This window comes from Vanacampus margaritifer, chromosome 14, assembly GCF_051991255.1.
Source record: "Vanacampus margaritifer isolate UIUO_Vmar chromosome 14, RoL_Vmar_1.0, whole genome shotgun sequence".
NCBI classification, from domain to species: domain Eukaryota; kingdom Metazoa; phylum Chordata; class Actinopteri; order Syngnathiformes; family Syngnathidae; genus Vanacampus; species Vanacampus margaritifer.
This window is the reverse complement of record NC_135445.1, coordinates 7,105,182-7,129,379: the sequence shown is the minus strand read 5'-3', so window position 1 is coordinate 7,129,379 and position 24,198 is coordinate 7,105,182. Positions and strand designations below refer to the sequence as shown.

At 39.0% G+C, this 24,198-nt stretch overlaps 1 protein-coding gene across 1 annotated transcript in view; it reads right to left on the bottom strand.

The window, feature by feature from the left end:
* LOC144034234 (matrix metalloproteinase-17-like) overlaps positions 1-14,771 on the bottom strand; it is a 74,270-nt gene extending 59,499 nt beyond the window's left edge. Inside the window, exons 1-2 of the mRNA XM_077542851.1 lie at positions 14,607-14,771; positions 14,258-14,458 (exon numbers count right to left, since the gene is read on the bottom strand). Coding sequence (XP_077398977.1) covers positions 14,258-14,344 — 87 coding nt within the window. The 5' untranslated portion in view covers positions 14,345-14,458; positions 14,607-14,771. The remainder of the gene's footprint in view (positions 1-14,257; positions 14,459-14,606) is intronic.
* Between the last annotated feature and the right edge of the window lie 9,427 nt (positions 14,772-24,198).

Genomic DNA, 24,198 nt, shown 5'->3' with positions numbered 1-24,198 from the left:
AGGCGATTAACATTTTTAATTGTAATTAATCACATGACTTAACTAACTAACGATTAATCACAATTTTACCCCAATTTTTTTTCTGGGTTTTCTTTTCTTTTTTTTTTAAACTAATAGTAATAGTTAAAATGTTTTTGTTTTTTTTACGTCTATAGCCGTCAATGGCAGTGAATGAGTTAATGTTAAAATACAATTGTTCTTGTTATCCACCTTGTTACCAAAAATAGTAAAGCAAACATTATTGATGTTTAGAGTTATGAACTCACACACAAATTTATATATATATATATATATATATATATATATATATATATATATATATATATATATATATATATATATATTCCATTTTGCAGCAATTAGCATTATAATATAGCTGAGTTTCATCAATATTCACACTCCTGGTGAAAACACTGACAAAAAGAGCTTGTCGCAACGTGGACCTGGCTGACTGATCTCTTATACTCTGCTTCCACCTGCTGGCCGTTTTTTTGTAATATCTCCCATGTCAGAAGCTGCATCAAAGCCTTCTTATTTATGCTCTTGCATAAAAAAAAAAAAAAACATTTAAAAAAAATAAAAAAGTGTAAATGCGTTTTTGGGAGTGAAGAACAAAGTATTAAAAACGTGTTTACACGTTTTTTGGGTTTGAATGAGTTAAGTGCATCTTGATCCACGCAGAACATTGGCTACATGATTCTCAACGATGAAAAGAATAGTTTAGAACCGATGGCAAAAGATTCTCCCAAACCTCTTTCAAATATTTGAACACAAGGACAATTCATCAGGTGATTTTACAGGAAATTTCAATCAACAATTGGTTAAGTTGTAGCAACAATCGTCTGATAACCAACGGAAAGGCTCCTTAAAAACAAGACAGATATGTTCACTAGAAACTTACACATCCACATCCCATTTAAAATTCAAAGCACTCAAATTTGGTTAAATTCAAGTAGTGCAAGTGACATTAACATGCTGGGCTGGCCGCCTGTAAGGTTGTGTAAGGTAACCAACCACTCCAGACTCTATTTGGGTTTTGAAATATGCAACCCGAGCCAAAGCCAAGGTCTCGGGAGAAAGAGCTAGCAACAAGTAAGCGAGGGCTGTACCCTCCAGCAAGAATGTTATCCGAAAATAGAGGAAACTCTGACAGGATGAAAGGAGACATTAATTTCTGCCCTCTTCAAGGCTGTTCATTGTTGATGTGAGATCGTTAACTTCTTCTTGTAGAACACGGGCCGATTCTGCGTAATAACTCTTCTGGCTGTTCCCAATTAGGGGGGGAAACAAAAACATCTAATTAGCCCAATATATAAGGCAAGCGCATAAAGATACAATTGAGAGTCTCAAAAGCGTGTGCCTTGATTATATTATTGTTCTGATTATAATGTAATTCATCCAAAAAGCCACTTAAAAAGCTGTGTCGCACCCAGCGGCCAACGGACATATAATAGCCAAGCCAAATTACGAGCTGGCCAAAAAGGTCCTGGCCCATTTTCAGTAAATATGGTGTCATTAAGAGACAAACACCAAATGCCAATTATTTCTCTCCAACATGTCCACATTTTGAGACACAATACACATCTCCCAAATGTCAATTACGACTTTTTCCCCGCTTTCTTCTTGTCAGCTAGAAAAACAAGCGCGCTCGCGTTCTGAGAGCCAAAAAGTGGCTGCAAATGAATTCCCAAACACATTTCATTCTCAAATTGGAGGAAGCAGGGTGTGCGTCTTTTAATTTGAGTTAAGAAGCCAGCCGCAAGCCTTTGGGTGCCCGTCACTCCTACAACAATGTCAGAGATGAAATCAGCTATGCATGTTACTCCAGGCAACATCGCTTTTTTCTTTATCCTAACAAGCAAACAAACATGCTTTGAATTTATTACGTCTCAACGCGTCTCCAAAGGCAAACTTCAAGAGGAGCCTCGCTGCTCGCTGCTCGCTGCTGCTTTGTGGGTTTTATTCAGTTCGCTTGGACTTGTTCGACTTGAACGTGAATACGCAGGCAGCAAACCTCGAGCAAAAAAAAAAACGTAATTACAAGATCGGGTTCTCTGGATGGCTTTGGTAGCCTTGATCTTGCGTAGGACTGAAGGGAGGTGGGTCTGGCTTAAAATAGGACGGCCACATGGAGTTGATTTGGGGGGGAGGGGGGGTATTAATACTTCGGGAAGTTGAGAGTGTGCCAGCTTGTTTCCAAGCCACACTTGCCATAAGTCCTGAAATGATGAAGAATGAATGGTAGGATTGGGAAATCACCTGCAGTTGAGAGGGGACCCCTTTTTCCTGCTCCGTTGCTTTCCTTTTCTCCCCCGATTACAAACACGTGAACTCACAGGCGGGATTTGCGCCACAGGTGGCCAATTCCTATTTTGTGCCTCTAGTCTAGGGTTCTTTTTTTTTTTTTTTTTTTTTTTTTTTTTTTTTTTTTTTTTTTTTTTTTTTTTGGGAGATCTCAGTATTGATCATTTGAAATGTCATCATCATTGTTCTCCCTTTTTTTTTTTTTTTTTTTTTGTATGTGTGTTTGTGCGTGTGTGCGTGCGTGTGTGTGTGCGTGCGTGCGTGCGTGCGAAAAAAAATAAAAATAAATAAGAATTCCCATACCGTTCACCTAAACCGAACACTTCAAAATCCAGCCAGAGTCGTGGGGCCGCCAGGAGACCCAAAGGGGGACCAAAGAAAAGAAAGAAAAGCGAAGCCCAGCACCGACCAGACACCACCCACCGGGCCACTAACCTTCACCAACCCCAAAGACATCCCAACTCCAACAAATCAGGGAAACATCAAGGGCCCAAAGGAGAAACTGAGGAAAGGTAGAAAGGACAGACGAAGCAGAGTGAGATCCACAGACACCAGCCTCCACCGAATCAATGACCTGAGGGAGAAACAAATTGTGTCTGAGTCTCGATAGATGCTGGTGTGGTGGATCTAGCATGCATGAAAATCTCCACCAAAGAGGGGAGCCGTCGACCTCCGCCAGGACAGAGCAAGCGCAACACCTCAGGGCCCCCCAGGCCGCGGCCGCGCCAAAGGACGACCCCCGGGCCCCGCAGGGGCCACCGGCCGGAGAGCAAACCCCGGAGCAGGAGCGCCCCCCACCCCAACGCGGCCCGCGCCCCCAACCCAACGCAGCAGGACGGGGCACTGCAGGCCCACCAGGCACCCCACCGGCCCACAACCCCCGCTCCCCCCCGCGACCCCCCCGCCCCCCACCCCCGCCACCCACCCCAACCCAGCCCCAACCGCCCCCAGGTCCCCAAATCCCCAGACACCCTCCCCACCCCAGCACCCCCCACCCCCGGCACCCCCACCCCCACCCCCCCCACCAACCAAGCCGCCCCCGCCCCCCCGCCCCCACCCCCACCAACCGACAGCCCCCCAGCCCCCGACCCCAGACCCCGGGGACACACCGCACCCAGGCATCCGCGCCGAAGAGGGGGCCGGGCAGCGGAGCGGAGAGGGCACCCGCGCCCACCCCACCACGCGGAGGGACGGAACACCAGGGGCAGAAGGGGAGATGGGGGCACCGGAGGACGGGCGGCATCCCCGAACCCCAGGCCCAGCGGGGAGAGGCCCCGGTCGTCACCCCAACGATCAAAGTGAAAAACTAACCCTGTTACTAAGTTCGCCAGCTCGCCGACTGGCGAACTCTACCCCTAAACCGTGTGTGTGACCCCACCCAGTGTATATACATAAGTGTGTGTGTGTGGTGCATTAAAATTGGGGGCAGGTGAACCGGAGCAGAGGGAAATGATATCCCCCCCTGCTCCGATCCATCCGCCCCCCAGGCATGTCAATGAGCGTATGTGGTGCATTAAAATAAATTAATGGGGGGGGGGGGGGTGCACACGGACAGGCGACCGCAGCACTGCTTCATACCGCGGCCGCCCCAACCGATGCCCCCCCCCCCCCCAGTTGTGTGGTGCATTAAAATTTGGAGGGGAGCTGCAGGGCGGAGACGGTGTCTCCACCCCACCCCACTCCCCCCCAAAGTGTGTTATGTGCCCTAAAATGTATTGTGCAAAACTAGTGCAGTGAGTTAAGAGGAGCGACCAGCTGGGCCCCCCCCAACCGGGCGTTCTTAGCCTGGGTTCGATCGAACCTCGGGGGTTTGGTGAGTCAGTCTAAGGGGTTCGGCGCAGGTCAACTCAAATGATTCGTGATGATACGGTTCGTTTGGCCATCATTGACTGCGGGTGATCACGCTACGTTGCTTGGCCTATCTGTGCTGCAGGGATTTTTTTTTTGTTCGGGGCGCTCAGTTGTCGACTTGTGACTTTTGTGATGTGATGATTTCTCTATTATTGGAATTCCTTCAAGCAAGAAAAGTTTCACTTTCCTTTCTTTTCTTTGGTCCTTCCTCTGGTCTCCTGACGGCCTCACGGCTCTAGCTGGGTTCTGAGGTGTTCGGTTTAGAACGGTATGGGATTTTTTAATAGGTTTTAGGTGAACTAATGAATACACACTCACATGCACATACACGTAAAAAATAAAAAATAATTAAAAAAATATATATACTGTATATAAATATAAAAAAAAAGAAAAAAAAGAGCGCAATGATGATGACATGTCAAATCGGTAAAATTACCGAATGAACAATACTGAGCCTCCAGAAAGAAAGAAGAAGAAAAAGAAAAGGCGGACAAATATGTGCAATATCAATTCAAATGTATACCGGAACGGTGTTCCACAGGGTTCAATTCTGAGGCCTCTGCTGTTTTCACTGTATCTGCTGCCTCTGGGTTCCATCTTAAGAAAACAGTGGTGGTTGTTTTTACGTTTACTGAACATGGGAAACCACACGTTTGCACATCTCGCTATCATGACGCTTAGCTAAAATGGGCTACATAGGAGGGGATGTGGGGGCAGGGGGGCTTGAATAGCCCAACGTTTTATGACTAGACTCTGTGTACATTACATTATATGCACAGCATCAGATATGAAACCCTAATTTAATCAGTGTGTATAAATTATTCAGACGTACTGAACAGTGCTCACCGTGAAACTGCAAATAAATCATATTATAAAGCAAAAGTTGAATGAGTCATGTATCGCATGACCGAACCACAGCCTCTAATTCTCCCAATCAGGAATTGCAGAAACTTGTTTTTAGTTTAAACAATCCCCTATTGCTTGTAATTTGGCCTCAATCCATCTTCCAATAGGTTGTTCTTGCACAACCCTAGTTTCTGTCTAGCGCTAGTATCCGACAATGCGCGGCTTTTTATTCACCAAAAGCTGAATATTCACTGTATGAACCGCAAGACCCTTTCGAGCCCAGTTTCAGTCCCCGACTCAGTTTTCGAATCAGGGTTGACAACGAGGACGAACGGAGTCATGGGAATATACTTCATGTTTTATTAGGATTAAGTATTTGTCCATCCATCCTTGACATTTAGAAAAAAAATACAAGTAAGATTAAAAATATACTATGCAAGTTAAAAAGCAGTTACACATCCATATACACGCCCGTCAATTCCTCCAATGACCCTTTATTCAATCAATTAAAAAAATCTGAAATCTTATTAATGCTTTCACACTTATGCGTGTCTCCGGAGGACATCACACTTGAAGAAATCTGACGTGACCAAACTAGCAAGGTGATGATTAAAAGCCTGATTTCCATTTTTCTCAGATGAAAATAATGAGACTTTCCAGTCACGAGGTGTGTCCGAAAATTTCCAAGACTAGTGACACAAAAGATATATTTCAGTATATATCAGAGGTAAGAGTTGAGACGGGACAACTTGTGGCTACTTCACCACACACCTGTTCATATTGCCCTGAGCATCTGACAGTTCCTTGCCGAGAAGAACATCAACGTGCTGGTGCAACTTTTCTACCCACTCAACCTGGCTCTGTGTGATCCCCCCCCCCCCCTCTCCCCCATTTCACAAACTCAAGGCGCTGCTAATGGGGACACGTTATGAAGCTGTGTACGATCCTGGAAGAATCTCTACAGAAGGCTAGGAAAGTGCATTAAACTCCAGGAGGAAACTGTATTTTAGATTTGAAAAACTGTATATATTTTGTGACCCCAGTCCTGGATGTTTTCTGGCAGAATATCTCTGTGGAGAAATCAACAATTTAAGTTTTCTTGCTCCTGAAATAATTTCCTTGAAACTAAAATGTGTCCTCTAGTGCATTTCAGTCAAATAACCCAATGTCAGCACGTTAGATGAAAGTGGGACAGCAGAGTATCCTGATGAGTTTTGGCTGAGAATGGAGATTTACGATCTGATCCCAGTTATTAGTTCTTTATATTTTGGCAACCATCTTTTTTTATTGTATTTTGTGTTTTTTTAACCATTGGCGGCTATTGACGTCAAAAATTCATTTTAACTATTTCTATTAGTTTAATATTTTTTTCACTTTTGTTAACAAGAGTATGAAAACCTAGAATTTTTTTTATTGTACATTTAGAACAGATATCAAATTTATGATTTATAATTATTATGATATGATTGAGTTATTGAAGTCACGCGATTAATTACAATTAAAAATTAGGAGCGTCGGGCGATTAAAATCGTAATTAATTGCATGAATTTTACGAGTTAACTCACGATTAATCACACATTTGATATCTGTTCTAAATGGAAAATAAAAAAAAATCTAGGTTTTCATACTTTTGTTAACAAAAGTGGAAAAAATGTTAAACTCATAGAAATAGTTAAAATGAATTTTTGACGTCTATAACCGTCAATGGCAGTGAATGAGTTAAAGTGGAAGTCAACCTTAAACTTTTCTCGACAATACAGTAATATTTTATGTGACCTCACTAGTCTAAACATGACATTCTGATTAATATTACATTTGTGGAATATGAATTATGCAGCAAAATCTCGCCGTTTTTAATCCATCTCAGGGGGGCGGCCATTTTGCCACTTGCTGTCGACTAGAGATCACATCACAGTTGCTCAGAGCTCAGGCAACGACAAATCACAGCTCACCTGTTTTTTCTGAAGCTGCGCTGTGATTGGTTGTTACCTGAGACTTGAGCAACATTGATGATGTCATCTTCAGTCGACGGCAAGTGGCAAAATGGCCGCCCCATGAGATAGATAAAAAACGGCTGGATTTTGCTGCTTAACTACACTAATGCAATATTAACCTGATTACGATATTTAGACTAGTGAAAAAAATTTGGGGGGGGGGTTGGATGAGCACTTCAAACACTTCTAAAATCCTCCACAACAAATACATTCAGGAAAAATCAACTGACGTGTAAAGTACACGAACTATTCTACTGCCCACGTTGCTCTTCTCATAAATAATATTCCACTTGCACGCAGTTACTGTTTTTTGGGCAAGTGGGTCGGAGCCCATTATCCAATTTTCAAAACTCTTGCTGCGTCGCACTCAGTTTGAAGTGGCTTTGCGAACCCGACGCAGCATTTTTGATACAATGCCATTTTTGGGGGAAGTCTGTCACGTTGAATGACGTATACAAAGTCTGATAAGTCAAGACGATTTTGTATTCGCCACTTCTTGGACCAGAGCCTTTTTTTTCCCGTCTTCATTTTGAATATGGCGTTTTGACTTGACCCTTTGTTATTTCAAAACCCGCAATCCCTCCTCGGTACTTCTTCCTGGACTTTCACTGCATCCAATTTTCTCTCGCTGAGCCCCCCCTTCTATCCTTAGGCCTTTGGGTGTAATCAGACAGCGTATGATGGGCTGGCATAAGAAAACCTCCTACGTGAGGAGCGGGAGGTAGAAGGAGTGGAAGTGTTTAAAAAAAAAATGGATATAAAACTGGTGATATGCACATTTCAGACTGTAAGGGAGGTGACACCAGTTGTACAGACGCTTGTCAAAATATATATATATATATTTTTTTTAATAAAACCCAAGGTCCATAATTAATTTTGCGCACCAGCTCCTGAAGCATCGCTAGCAGAGTGATGGACTAACAGTACGTGAAAAAAAAAAAAAGAACTGGCATTGACTTTAAGAGTAATGCCATGAATTAGAGATACTGATTTAATTGAATTTTAAAGACTCATTCAGAGTAAATGATTCACCTGATGGCAAGATATTTTATTTCCAACCAATTTACCATAATCAATTGCCAAATAACACACAAAGAATGCCAAGTAGTAGGGTAGATTAAGATTCTTTTTTTTTTTTTTTGGGCAATCTGTATTCCAGCAAGAATTTATTTTAACCCTGGAGAACCCAAGAACCCTTTTCTTCTTTGGAAAATTATGAATTATACATTAAATGACTGCTATAAGTTCACTGAACACCAAAATAAATGTTTTTTCAATTTTAACCCTTTATTCCCTAATTTAGGATTAGGGCGAAATTTGACCCTTTTGGGATTTAGGGGTATCATTTCGAAAAATCTGAATAACAAAAACTGTCAGTAATCTATTTAGAATTTAAGAAAATAATCAATTAAATACACAGCTACATTGAACAATATCATTTTTTTGTTTTATTTGTTGCATTTTAGAACTGGATTTTGAATGTACAAACACACTTTGGCCAATGGAAACAAGAACACAGGGACAAAATCACTGCTGGGAAAAAAAAATAAAGGTCTTTGTTTTTCTGAGTAGCAGAATTTATAGGGGCCAAATTTGACCCCGTGGATTCTCCAGGGTTAAATGTGGCAATGTAGTAATTAGCTACTGTGTTTCCATATAGATGCCTAAAAACATAATATGATTGACTACAAGTCACGCAATATCCTTGTACTTCCAGATTTTTTTTTTTGGGGGGGGGGGGGTGGGGGGGCAGATTCCACATTTTCCGCATGTCATTTGATCCAGCTGAAGTTAAACATGGCAATCATCTGGGACGGCAAAAGTTCATTCCATAGGGATTTGGCATTTGGGACTCGTGTAGACAAGGGTAGAAACAAAAAACATTCAAATGTAATCAGAAAAAAAATGTTGTCAGAAAGATGCTAATCTGCTTCCTGCTCTTGAGCAAGCACCTCAACCTCCAAAACCAACAATTTGCTACTTCTGCAGCTTGACAATCATTTTGCTCTAAAATACCAACTGCCTTTCATTAAAAAAAAAGCTTCCATGGGAAACAGAAAGCGTTGGCGAAGAGAATTCAGAGAACTGACGACTGGCAAACAAGACTAAGGTATTTCTTTTTTTCCACAGCTTGAAACATGACAGAGAATAATTGCAGAAAGAGTTACTACATCCATTACACTACAGCACGACTCATATGGGCAGCAAAATATGTTCAGTAGTATTAGGAGAGAGATTCTTCCATTGCGTTAAAAATAACGAGAAAGGCTGGATTTCACTATCCTTTCTTTGGTCCTTCCTCGGGTCTCCTGACGGCCTCACGACTCTGGCTGGAAGTGTTCGGTTTAGGTGAACGGTATGGGATTTTTTAATAGGTTTTAGGTGAACTAATGAATACACACACACATACTCACCCACAAACAAAATTTAAAAAAATAAAAAATAAAATAAAATAAAAGAGCAATGATGATATGTCAAAAATAAATAAATAAATAAATAAAAATTATTAAAAAAATAACGATAAAGGCAATATCGCCGTCATCATGTTACGATATTAAGCAGCACATCTGTTAAAAAGGTCAGGTAGTTTTCCATTTGTGCAGTTCCAGCAGCACCATCTGGTGGGTAGTTAAAAAAAAAAGTAACTTAAACTTGAGTAATTCATTACTCTACACAGACGGTAATGTTGTAAAGAAACGTATTACGTTCAAATGCAAGTAACTAGTAATATGAAATATGTAACATTTTGCTCAACACGGATTATCACATCGTGAGATTCATATCCTTCATATCACATCCGTATCATTTTCCCGAATGTAGTCAAACGTAGGAATGCTCGATTATGAAGAAAATATTAAACACGATTATTTTGGTAATGATTAAAATGATGATTTACGATCTTTTATTTTTGTTAAATACAATGCAAGAAAATGTTTAACCGTAAAAAAATATAAAGACTATATTATGCAAGTTCCTTATTAAATGTGTTATTTTAAATTTTAAAAAAGGTGCAAATGTAAAAAACTCAAATTTAGTGTTAATATTATTATTATTTTTTTTACGACTATGCTGATTTTGTAATTGTGCAGTGTCATACCTGATTGGATTCAGGAATGCTCGATTATGAAGAAAATATTAAACACGATTATTTTGGTAATGATTAAAATGATGATTTACGATCTTTTATTTTTGTTAAATACAATGCAGGAAAATGTTTAACCGTAAAAAAATATAAAGACTATATTATGCAAGTTCCTTATTAAATGTGTTATTTTAAATTTTAAAAAAGGTGCAAATGTAAAAAAACTCAAATTTAGTGTTAATATTATTATTATTTTTTTTTTTACGACTATGCTGATTTTGTAATTGTGCAGTGTCATACCTGATTGGATTCATCGCACAGCCCTAGCCAAACGCAAATGTTAAAGATTCTTGGAAAACTATACAAACGTGTTATGAAGGTCATCTACTTAATTCGTACATTTCGACTAGGCGGCCCGCATACAATGTCATTTCGCTCCTTAATCTGGTTGTGTCACTCTTGCGTGTCAACAGGAAAACGCTGCTCATTCAGGTGTACAGATCCTTCGGGAAGCTCATCAGTTACTGTATACTTCGGTGGTGGGAAGGGGGGGGGGGGAGTCCTCCTGGGGAAAATAACCCGATGAGCACAAAGCAAAAGCGTATTGTGTTTTAGATGTTATGACTCAAGTGCTGAAAGTGCACATCGGCGCCGTGCAGCTACACAGTATATCACCGAGGATAGCAGCGGAGCAATAATACCGCTGATGTGTGCTGAGGTGTGTGGTTGTTATGGACACTAAGATCACAACGTGGGCGTGCAAAACATATGACAAGGGAGTAACGATATAAATGGTTGAATAATTATTTTTGTGATGAAGTGATTTTCAGATTCTGTTTTGACGCCCGTGTTGCACGTCAGCTGTGACGTGACCATATATGGGCGTCCTTATGCCAAAGTCCCCTCGGTGACAACGTGTGACCCGACTCATCAACATCCAAGGCTGCTCACGCTGATTGTTTGTCTCCGTTAAATTAGATTCACTATCGTTAATGAACTTGAAATTGGAGTTGCGGGCGAATGCTGAGAGAGAAGCGGTTGCCAAGCAAATAAGCCGGGGAACGAAATGAACAGCGGCTCGGGGGGGGTAATACACCGGAACCTGCAAAGTTGAGCGGACAATTTGGAAATCAACCAATATGTGACTAGAAATCTGTTCACGATTGTGTCTTTTAGGGGTGTTGGAAAAAATCGATTCGGCGATATATCGCGATATTACAGCGCGCAATTCTAGAATTGATTCGATATGCGGCCGAAACAATTTTTTTAAACTTACATTTTTTATGGGAAAAAGGTCTTATTTAGGGTTAGGATTCACACATTAAGCTTGGAAGAATGTTATATTAATGGAACATTACGCCGTAATATTTTATTTCAGTGCTGTTCAAACATGAAACAGACTGCAAGCTGTTTGTTAAACCTGAATTTTCAGATAAATAAATACATTTTGATACAAATCTTACAGTGTACATGTACAAGTTTACTGATTAACTCGTTGACTGCCAAAAACGTTAAATAACGTTTCGTAAAATCCTATGGAGGAGTGCCAAAGACGTTAAAAGACGTTTTTTTCAAAACAGGTGAAACTAACCATTTTCTATTGTTGATTACTCAAAAACGGAATAAGGTAGAAACAAACTTTTTTTTTCTGATGGAAGATGAGAGTCCAATCTTGTTTTGGCAGTATGTGTGTTTCCATAGTCCAAACACATAATTTTCTATGGACCTTGAAATATCAGTCAAAATGCTTAAAATCGGCTGGCACCCACGGCATCCCTTTTCTGAAAACGTCTGGCAGTCAAAGAGTTAGTATTTTCTAAATTTGAGTAAAAAATAAATAATAAAATCGCAATAACCGATTTATAGATTTGCATCGGGATTAATCGGTATCGAATTGAATTGTGACCTATGAATCGTGATACGAATCGAATCAAAGCATTTTCCCCCCCCCCCCATCTATATCTTTACTTTGGCCATTTTGTGGCTTTTGTTGTTCTTTTTTTTAAAATCACTTATAGACCCATCATAGCTCAGGCTCATGACAGTTTTTTTGTCAATTATTTATTTATTTATTTTCAAAACCTGCCATGAAGAGAAAAAGGTTGGCAATGCAACACATTTCAAGAAAAACAGGAGGCTCTTGAAATCAGATGTCATTACTCAGCCAGACATGTTGAGGAGCATGCAAAGTATCGGAGAGGACCGGGTCACAGTTCATGTTCTGAAAATTTGGATTAACACCCAGTCTCGGTCTTTAAATTGAGACCCCTCGTCTAGCCATTTCTTTCAGTGTCCACACAATGACAACGATTTTCAAGGAAAAAACAAACAAAAACAATCTTGTTAAACGTTTCCTACTTTATATTTCCTTTCATTCACAAACAATTTTTAGGGCTCTTTTATACTTCCAATGTATTCAGACTACCTTCAAGCATTTCTCTGCTTTCTTTTTCGGACACAGGCTTTGACAGACAAACAGAAAATATGACATCTTCCCAGAGGCATGCAGAAGCATAATTAAAAACATTAACTGCAAGACGGGGTGGGGGGGGGGGGGTGGGTGTTTGACAAGCAGGGACAGGCAACACTTTCATGTCTTTTGTCACAATTTGAAATTTTAACTGAAACTCCAGAGCATCACATCATTTAACATCGAGGAGAACGGTTTGAAAAGTTTACGAGCAAGTTTCTATCTTTTTATTTCAAACCTCCTCCGTTGAACACACAAAAGAACAATACAACAGATCGAGCCAACGGGGCGCAATTCAGTTCAGTTCGATACTCCAAAGGAAATATGTCGCAATGTGTTTAGAAAACGGTGTCTGAGCTATTACGCGGAGGCTTCTGCATTTTTTAAGCTGTGATCGGAAAATACAAAATATCATCAAATAACACCAGCCACAGATAAGTCTATGCCAGCTGACTTCAGACGAAAAAGCAGTCAACACTGTGGAATGGCCTCCAGTCTTTAAATGGCACATATAACTGCAGAAACAGACACCCGTTCACACGGTCACTAATTGGAAACTTAACTCGCATGCTGCCAGCACATTAACAGTATTGTTCATTCGGTAATTTTACCGATTTGACATGTCATCATCATTGTTCTCCTTTTTTTTTTTTTTTTGTATGTGGGTGAGTGTGTGTGTATTCATTAGTACACCTAAAAACCTATTAAAAAAATCCCAAACCGTTCACCTAAACCGAACACTTCCAGCCAGAGTCGTGAGGCCGCCAGGAGACCCGAGGAAGGAGCAAAGAAAAGAAAGGAAAGTGAAAACCAGCACCGACCAGACACCACCCACCAGGCCACCAACCAGAGTCCTTCACCAACCCCAGAGACATCTAAATTCCAACAAATCAGGGAGACCTCAAGAGACTAAAGGAGAGACTGAGGAAAGGAAGGAAGGACATTTCTCCTATTTCCAGTGCAGAAAAGGGTTGTGTTAAGTGACAACATCTTGTATAAGCAAAAACAGGCAGTTAGAAATAGTGGGTTTCACTTAACTACTTTTCACGAGTTAAAATCTTCCCTGTCAAAGCTGTTTTTGACTACGAGCACCTGCGTGGCGCTTATGTCAGTATTTAGGGATTTAAAAGACAATCATTACAGTGGATAAGTCATCCAACTTGACGTTCAGCTTCACGAGCAGCCAAACGGGAACTTTCCGTTGCAATTTGCATGAGCGAGAAAAGCCTTGATGTAATAATCTTCTCATGCCTGGTGGCGCTAACGCCGGTGACAGTGAGCTCCTCTTGTTACCAGAGCGGGTTTGCTGTCGGGAAAGCTGGACAAATCCCTTCGCATCCATTTATTTATCAATCGAGTTTTGAGTCTCTTCAGTCATGGCAAAAACATGCATGTTAAAGATTATCCTGTGATAGACCAGAGACCAATCCAGGGTGTAACCTACCTCACAACAAAAAAGTCTGTCTGTCTGGATGCACGGATGGATGTACTGTTTTTTTTTTTCTATATCTTTTTAAAAAAAGAGAGGAGGCTCCCCAAACATGTGTATTTTTTATGGTATGAGCATTGGGCTGCATTTTGGGCTAACATTCACAACAAGTACGCAATATGGAAAAACAGTGTGGGCATTTTGAGAGGTGTTCACGAATTCAGAGCAGGTTATTGGGGGTGGGGGGAGGGGGGGGTAGTCATCCACAGCAAGTAACTTACCACCCCCATGATGTCCTCCCTGTCGGTCTGCGGGGGAGCCGCTCCGCTCAGAGGAAGCAGCCACGGAATGAGCACCAGGAGCAGCATCTCCGCACATATATTCCTTCCTCGTCCACTTGGTAAAAGCCAGAGAAAAGAAATTCACGCCCTTAAAACCCGGTTGGTACAGCAGGGCTCGAGCGACAACCCGCGAGGCAGCATCTAGTCGTGCGATGGAAGAAAAACAAAAACCGGTAAATAAAAAAAATTAAAAAGTCCCGCAACAAGAGTGCAAAATGTCCGGAAATAGTCTACATCACTGTGGAACGCAAACAGATTGAAGACATGAAACAGGTGCGAAGCATCACACCTGTTTATATGGTCCAACTCGACGTTATAAAAAAAAAAAGACAACTAATGACGCGGGAATATTCCGAGCAGGGTTAAAGGTCCGACGACGTGCTGTGGTGCTCCTCTCATGACCGGAGTGGCTCCAGGCAGCTCTGCTCAAAGTAAGTAAGCAGCTGCACAGTACACGCGGATCAGCAACACAGACGGTTAGCGTCAACGCAGACTATTTCCGGGATTGACGGTCAAAATAAAAGTACACTTTTGACGATGCTACCGTTTTTTCTGTAAAGCACATTGAAAGTTATATTTGGGGGGGAAAGACAGTGGGGATTGAAAGTTTGGGCACCCCTGGTAAAAAAAAAAAAAAAAGAAATGTACACAAACAAACCAAGAAAATTGAAAAATGTCCAAGAGGCATCAAATTACAGATGAGACATTCTTATAAAATTTCACAAAAAATAAAAGTCAATTTTATTGCCATAATTTACACTTTCAAAATAACAGAAAACTATTTTTTTTTCTTTTTTAATGAATCAACCCTTTATTTAGCATTTCAAGTACTTACATGCTGTGTCTAAATTTGTAGGCCGTGCCCTCTAAAGGGCGATTTTGTTGTCCACGTGGCATCATTTGACATTGCTTTGATCATCAAAGTGTGTAGATTCACTTTCACCATCTGCTGTAACAATATCATTGGCACCCATGTCAACTATAACTTCAGTTATGTGCTTTTACTCTGAGGTGTGTTGGTTTAACTTCCTGTTGGCTCCCATTGAATAGTGTGGACTTTATTTAAACAGCTGTGAGAGAGTGAGTTGAAAATTGAGGGCATCCTTTAGTTTAAAGCTTTAATCACCCCCCAAAATAAGAATTGGAACATAACTTGTGTTCAAACAAAACATTACTGACTGGCTGTACTAAGAATGTGATGCAATGTAATGGGGCGAAAAATGCCTCTTACAATGTTAATAAAGATCTTTATAAACTGTATATGATCCAACTGTTACTTATATCCCAAAACACAGGCAAGATAGATAATACTAACTCATTCACTGCCATTGACGGCTATAATTGAAATAGTCGAAAATTCATTTGAACTATTTCTATTAGTTCAATTTGTTTCCACTTTTGTTAACAATTATATGAAACCTAGAATTTTTTTAATTGTATATTTAGAACAGATATGAAATTTGTGATTAATCGCGAGTTAACTAGTGAAGCCATGCGATTAAATATGATTAAAAACTTTAATCCCCTGACGCCCCGAATTTTTTATAATTTTTCTTTTTCTTTTTTTATTCATTCACTGCCATTGACGGCTATAATCGTCAACAATACATTTGAACTATTTCTATTAGTTTAACATTTTTCCCCCCACTTTTGTTAACAAGAGTATGAAAACTTAGATTTTTTTTTATTGTACATTTAGAACAGATGTAAAATTTGTGATTAATTAAAAATAAAAAAATTGAATCGCCTCTTGCCTTTAATTTTCAATAATATTTTTGCCATGTTGATGGAGCACAATCAAGTTTTTCATTGGTAATTGCCATTATGTTTATTATTCGACTTACAGTCATTTGGGAAGTTTCGTTGTCTCACAGACAAGCGTGAACATGTGTATTTGGTCCTCAGATAAAATAAGTGAAATTAAGTTTAGAGCCAATTAAAAATCTATTGTGAGAAGTACCTGCATTTCATTTCCTTATTTGAAAGTAAAGCCATTGTGGAGGCTTAATGACAAACAAAGTCACTCAAGTGGAAGAATGAAGTTCAAGCCCTCATTCCGGCAATTATCCACCTTCCGGAAATACTATCTCACAAAACCCTGGAATTCTTATTAGTTTCAGTGATGCTGACCAGAAGATAAGAATTGTGTACTGCACACTCCAGGGTGTGGGCAAAAAGACCACTTCATGGTTGGAATTCCTGAAAAGAATCGCATCGTATTGGAGACAATTAGCTCGCTGCTTTGGAACATTATTGCGCTCTATCCATTGAAATGAAGAATCCTGATATGGATGCTGCACACATCTTGAAAGCTGGCCAGCAGTGGGCTCACACGGGGCCTTAGGCTAGCTATACACTGTAGGCCCAAGTGCCCAGTTCAGGTTTATTTTCTGTATCGTTTTTGTTTGTTTTTTGTGTGTGTGTGTGTGTTTATTCCCATCTATTTCCATGGGTGTTTTTCTATTTACACTACATAGACAGAAAAACTTTGAAAAAAAAACTAACTATGAAAATCCATCATTTATGCTTTACAGTATTTTTTCTCATCTGTCATTCTGGTCGATGACAACAAAGAGCTTAGATCATGTTTTTTATTTACTGGAGAACTCACTGGGTCAAATTTGGCCCCTATAAATTCTGCTACTCAAATAACAAAGACCTTCTTTTTTTTCCAGCAGTGATTTTGTCCCTGTGTTCTTGTTTCCATTGGCCAAAGTGTGTTTGTACATTCAAAATCCAGTTCTAAAACGCAACAAATAAAACAAATAAATTATATTGTTCAATGTAGCTGTGTATTTGATTGATTATTTTCTTATATTCTAAATAGTTTACTGACAGTTTTTGTTATTCAGATTTTTCGAAATGATACCCCTAAATCCCAAAAGGGTCAAATTTAATCCTAAATTAGGGAATAAAGGGTTAAAATTGAAAAAAACATATATTTTGGTGTTCAGTGAATTTATAGCAGTCATTTAATGTATAATTCATAATTTTCCAAAGAAGAAAAGGGTTCTTGGGTTCTCCAGGGTTAAGCTTCTATCATCTTCAGATTGTTTGTTAGAATGCAGAGAATCAAACATGCTAATAGGTAGTGTTGACATTTAACTTTTTCAATTTATATTTTTGCTGTTTTTGAATTTAGTTATAGGTATATAGATGTGATATAACCATGTGTAGTTAAATGAATAACAATGTGATAATGATTTTGTGAACTTTATTTGAACCTCTTACTCCTCACCATCTCTTGAGATAAGAATGTTTATGTTTTAAAAGTTGTCAGAGTCTCTTGTCATTAGTCATTTGGCCGTAAAAACTGAAGGTCCAAGGTCAAAGCCTGTCCACATCATTTCTCCGAAGTTGGTGGGGAGCTGAGATGACCATGTCAGTATCTTGTGCCTGCTTATTTTCAACACTATCTCTCTGTCAAATGTAAGAGGCGGAGAGAACTTTTTCTACTAGTATAAAGACACCTGGGGGTTTCCATATTTTTTACACACTGGGAGCTTATCATCACTTTTCGAATGTAAGCTTTTTTTCCTGTGTCTTAAGAGCTCTTAATAAATCCTTGCAAGGAAAACCTCTTCATGAGATCTCAATTCTGATTTATTTGAACACGCAAAAGATTACACTTAATAAAGTAATCAAATAAAGCCTTCAGTAGGCAACCATGCAGACAACCTGTTAAGGAATTGAAATGTTGCCTTCTTTCTGGCTGATTCCTTACTAGTTTTGTATTTCCTACTGTCCTTGCCTCTTGTGGCCAGAAGAAGTGGTATCAGCAACCCCGCAAACATTTCTCAGGTTGTACAGTCGCTCCTGGTTAGCGCCTCCATAAGTACCATGGCCTGAAGGTTAACGGTATCTCCCAGCGCTTTTTTTCAAGAGTGTGGAAGTAATACCAGGAGACGGGCCAGTACATCAGGTGAGTAGGAGGGCAACGACCCAAGCAGCAAGACGACTATCTACTCATTTGGGCAAGGAGATAGCGGAAGAGCACTGCCAAAGCCCAACAAATTGACCTCCAGCAAGCCACGAGTGCAACCATCCGAGACTTTGGCATAAGGACACCCAACATCCACGAGTCTTGTGCTGTTAGCCAGTACACACAACACTACAATTGGCCAATCCAGAGAAGAACAAATGATTATTTCCCTTTCATTGTGAGCCAGATGATCAATTAGAATAGCTACAAAGATACCAAGTGCTGGCAGGTCAACTCGCGGCTGCTTTACCATGACAACACACCTGCTCACAAAAATATCGTTATATTATTCATTCATGAGGTCAAAATCATATTTCTAAATTCTATCAGAATCTCAAGGCCACAGTGCTCAGCCACATTCTGTATTTTGGGGGGGAAAGGTGCCTAAGTGGCTCTCAAGAAAAGGAATGCCATCGCAAAATAAAATAAAATAAAATAAACCAATGCCCCGATCGCAATAAAAAGTATGATACATGACATGATGTAGCTTCATAACCAGGACTATCAGTTGTTAGCATCTGGTCAAGAATGGCTTTCTTCAGTTCATTGAGCCAGCGCAGGCTCAGCAGACAGAAATTAGTCAGATAGATAAATAGATAGCTAGAGACAATGGAAGAGCCAGATAGCTTGCTAGCTAGCCAGCTAGGTAGATAGCTAGCCAGCTAGATAGCTAGCTAGCTAGCTAGAGACAATGGAAGAGACAGATAGCTGGCTAGCCAGCTAGCTAGCTAGCTAGCTAGATAGATAGATAGATAGATAGCCAGCTAGCCAGATAGATAGATAGATAGAATAATTTGTATTACCTTTAGACATCTTTAACTGTGCAGCTTCCAGTAAACTTAATCGCCCATGACAAAACGTTTTGTCAACTCCCACACAACCCATATGTGCAACCATTGTTGTGTTTATCTCCCACGTTTGTAGCTCTAATATGAATCTTGTCAACAAAGCACTTTCAAAATCTTTGGTATATGGGGATGAAATACATAGTAATTAGAACCGATTGTGTTGGTGGTTCAAATAGATTGTTTCTTTGTAAGAAGAAGCAACATTTGACAACATTCTTCCATAAATATGCAAATGATGGTAAGTATCTTGCCACCAGTTAACTTCAGCGCCTGTGCACCAAAAGGAGGAATTTAAAAGGGATTTAAATGTTGGTTGTCAGATGTTACGTTTGGCCGACTGTTTGAAAGATGAAATGTTTTAACAACACATCAGTGGATCACATTTTTGGCACGTTATCTATGATAACAGTATTAGTCGGAATTAGCAAACTTTCTCATAAGAAACAGCCAAGATTCTGAATATAACTTTAGTGCTTAACGAGTGAGCTTTAGAATTGATACACACATTCATTAAAAGACTAAACATTGGAATCGATTTTGACATACTTCACACATCAGAAAACAAACGGACATGTTTCCTCAAGATGACCAACACAGCACACTACAGACATAACAATATTTTCTCCGGAAATCGACTGACCTGTGAGATGCAGCATGGTGCCAGAGGTCATCCAGGCTGTTGAAAAAAATTAAAATTAGAAGAAAGAATAGTACTAGAAGAAATACAAGAAGAAATCTTTTTGGAATTAATTAAAGAAATGAATATTAATGCAATTTTAGATGGAAAACAGCAAAGAAACGCTACAGTTGATCAAGAATTACAAAATAAAACTCAAACGACCTCACTTCCTGGTCTTCTTCTTCTTTTAAAGTACTGGTGGATCACATCTCTATGGTGTATACCGCCACCTACAGCGGCGGAGTCCCCTCTCATTATTCGCAAAAGAAGAACAGATGGAAACGGGCATAAATCGTATATCCGTTTTGCGCATTTTCAGTAAAAATCGCTTAAAACAATTAGATGGAAACCTGACTAGTGACATCACAGTTGCTTAGGCCTCTGGTAACAACCAATCATGGCTTATCTGTTTTCTGAAGCTGAGCCGTGATTGGTCGTTGCCTGAGCAAAGGTGATGTCATTTTCAGCCGACAACTTGTGGCAAAATGGCCGCCCTCTGAGACGTAAAAAAAGGGTAGATGTTGCCACTTAACTCATATTCCACAAACGTATTAATCAGAATTCCGTATTGTAATGAAAATATTTGGGGTGACCTTTGACTTTGACTAACTTAACTTAACCCACTTAACTTAGGATAATCTTTTCGGGACTTCTGATAATCAGACTTTTATAGTCTTTGATCATAAGTGTGGAATCAGGTTCAAATTAGGCCAGGAACATTTCACCCCAGTGCAACATTTTCATTTACAGAAAAGTCAGTTGGGGTTTCAAAATGAAAAGATTTCTCCTTTCTTCCGTGAAGGGGAACAGAGCAGTAAGAAAAAAATTAAATATGTCGATCCCAGGAGAAATTAAAAAGACCTTTCATGGGTCAAGACAAATTCGGTTTTGAAAAATGCAAATCCAACAGCTGTAAGCTGGCGAATGTTCGAGTGCTGAAAACAATTTGAATTCATCTGACACGATTACAGACGCAGACGGCTGCCATGAAGCTTTTTACATAAAAGCAGTGTTACTCGCTTGTTAAAAGATAAAGAGGATGAAATTATGCAGCGGAGTGCAGCGTACAGCACTTTTCATTCCATTACCGACCATTTCAAAAGATGCTCTGAAGTGCACTAGTGTTCCACCACTGGTTTGTTTTAGCAAGTACAACTTATTGAGGGGGGTTGTATTAAGTACCACGACGGATATAACAACCTTCAAGTGAACAGTATTAGTTTGCTTCACATTGTAACGCTGATGGAAAACCAGCCCCTATTGACTCACATTTAATAGAATTAATGTTTCTAAATTGCTGTACCATGTAGCCAATTTATAGAAAATTATTCCGAGCAACAACCGGGCTATTCTTTTATATTCCTTATTACAGTCATTTTGTAAGCCTTTGAGAATCAATAACAGGTCCGTCAGATTGTTTTTTTTTTTTTTTGTTCGCTCAATACAGGAACACTTTCATAACAGGTATTTTATATAAAAAAATAAATAAATAAAAAAAACCTTGGAAGTGAAGAGGTGTCTGCTTTGTACTTGTATCTCTTTCTCAAAAAGCTATTAAGATTTTTCCCATAAAAATATATCTCTATTTAGACATAAAAATGCTATTAACAAAAATTGTATCGCATTGAAACAACATGAGCAACAAAAGTTAATAAATTTTATACGCATTAAACGACATGGCAACTGTTTTTTTTATGTCAATTTGGAAACAGAGCTCTTCGCCATATTTAAATTTTATTAACTCATTCACTGCCATTGACGGCTATAGACGTCAAAAATTCATTTAAGCTTTTTCTATTAGTTTAACATTTTTTTCCCACTTTTGCTAACAAGAGTATGAAAACCTAGAATTTTTTTTATTGCACATTTAGAACAGATAAAAAAATTGTGATTAATCATGAGTTAACTAGTGAATCTATGCGATTAATTACGATTACAATTTTTAATAGACTGACACCCCTAATTTTTAGTAATCTTTTTTTTTAAACCACGTCTGGCGATTAAATTTTTTAATTGTAATTAATCGCATGATTTCAATCGTTAACTCACGAGTAATCACAAATTTTATATCTGTTATAAATGTTCAACAACATTTTTTTCCTAGATTTTCATACTCTTGGTAACACAAGTGGAATTTTTTTTTAACAAATTGAAATAGTTAAAATGAATTTTTGACATCTGTAGTCGTCAATGGCAGTGAATGAGTTAAATTTAGAAAACAAATAGCAAGACCATCTGTTGCCGCACATTTACATAGCAAATAGGAAATTTAAATATAAAATAAATATATTAGAATTACAAAACAAAACAAGATAATCTGGGGGGTTTTCTAAATAAAAAAAAATACGATATTATTTATTAAATTATATAAGGACTATGACTGTATAATAAGACTGCACTTTTACTAAAATATAATAATAATAATCCATCAGGACAATGGATGACATTTTGCATTCAGTGTTGCCTTTTTGGACATTTAATTATCTGGCTACTTCTGCTTTACAGTTATTGTGATTTTACTTTAAGTTTGACAGTTTGCTAATTTAGTTCCTTGCCCACAATGGAGAGCAGCAGTTGAATGCAACAGCATGATCATTTGCTCATAAAAGATGGCTCACTCCTGAACAATTTGTCCTGACTTCTGAAATAATGGCTACACCCCTATTATGCACACTTAGAATGAAAAAGGAGAAGAAATGAAAAAAAGACACATTGCTTGTATTCTTCAAGGTGCTTTACAGTATGCTTGATGGCAGCTAAATTGTACAGAGTAATAGGCGCCTGCATCCAAATGATTAAGCAAATATAAAAGATGAATGTTTTTCCTTTCTTTACTGCTCACTCTCTGTGACTGAAACTGTTGAAATTGTCCCTGTTGTTGTTTTTTTCAATTTGGGCTGCTAAAATGGAGGAAATAGATTTTGGGATTATATTGATGTTGACATCCCGAATTGTCTGTTCAGTACAGCGGGGCTCCGTACAAAGAGACGACGGGTTTTATACCTGCACAAACATCTTTCTCTACTGAGCACACTTTGATGCTCTATTTGTATAGAAACAATAGCAAGTCTACATTCCATAATGCCCCCTTTAATAACTACCAGTCAGTTTCACTGAAGCAATCCCCTTCGCTCCCTGCTGTTTTACTGGATTTTGACTGATGTTGCAAGGCCCACAGAATATTGTGTTCTATTGCTACAAAAACATGGAACCTACTTAGTCTCTTCTTTCATCAGGAAAAAAAAGTATATTTCTAACTGTTTACGTTTTGCAGCAATTAGCATTAGAATATAGCAAATCGGTTAAAAACACTGGAGAAAAGAGCTTGTTGCAACATGGCCCTGGTTGATCTCTTATACTCTGCTGCCACCTGCTGGCCGTTTTTGTAATAACTACCATTGCTTCAAGGATTTCTCTTCAGTATGTTCTAGCATAAATATGTCTTTGGGAGCATGGTAATATTTAAAATAGAACATATTTATACGTTTTTGGGAGCAAATGAGTTCATTAATAACCCTGTAAAAGGAATTCAGATATTTGTGCTCTCGCATAAAAATTTGTATTAAATTTTATGTATTTCTTCACAGAAAATCAGCTCACTGAAAATTTTAATATTTGAGGTAATATCTTTGTCCTGCATTTTCTTTCAAATACAAATCCGTTTTTTTTTTCCCTTTTTCCCCGAGAGAGCTCAGTGTTTTTCATTCGGTAATTTTACCGATTTGACATGTCATCATCATTGCGCTCTCTTTTAAAAAAAAATATTATTATTATTTTTATTTTATTTTGTATGTGTGTGCGTGCGTGTGAGTGTGTACTCATTAGTTCACCTAAAACCTATTAAAAATCCCATACCGTTCACCTAAACCGAAAACTTCAGAATCCAACCCCATAAACATCTAAATTCCAACTAATTAGTGTGTGTGGGGGGGAGGGGGGTGGGGGGGGGTTTCGGTAGAGAACAAAAAACAACAACAAAAACAAAAAAACAAATCCGCATTAATTATTCCCTATTCATGTTGTAGTTTTGGGCAGAAACACCCGATGTAAAGGCAACTAAGCCATGTCCGCCATCTAGTGGTGAATGGTAATATTACAACTTAAAGCTACAACCCACAAATTCGCTATTATTTTAAAATATTTCTAACTTATTTTTCTCCCCCATTTGTAGCCATTTTTTATTCTTGCCCCCAAAAAAATTGTAGTCATTCAAACTTGGCAGGCTAGTTAACAACACTTCTGTGGCATGTCAAATTAATAATAACTTCCGCTGCACTGTATTTTCCCACGCCTACCGTAAGTGGTTGGTACTCGGCAATTTTTTGGCGTACTTCTCTCCTCTGATAGCAAAATTGCCATCCACAGTTCAAAA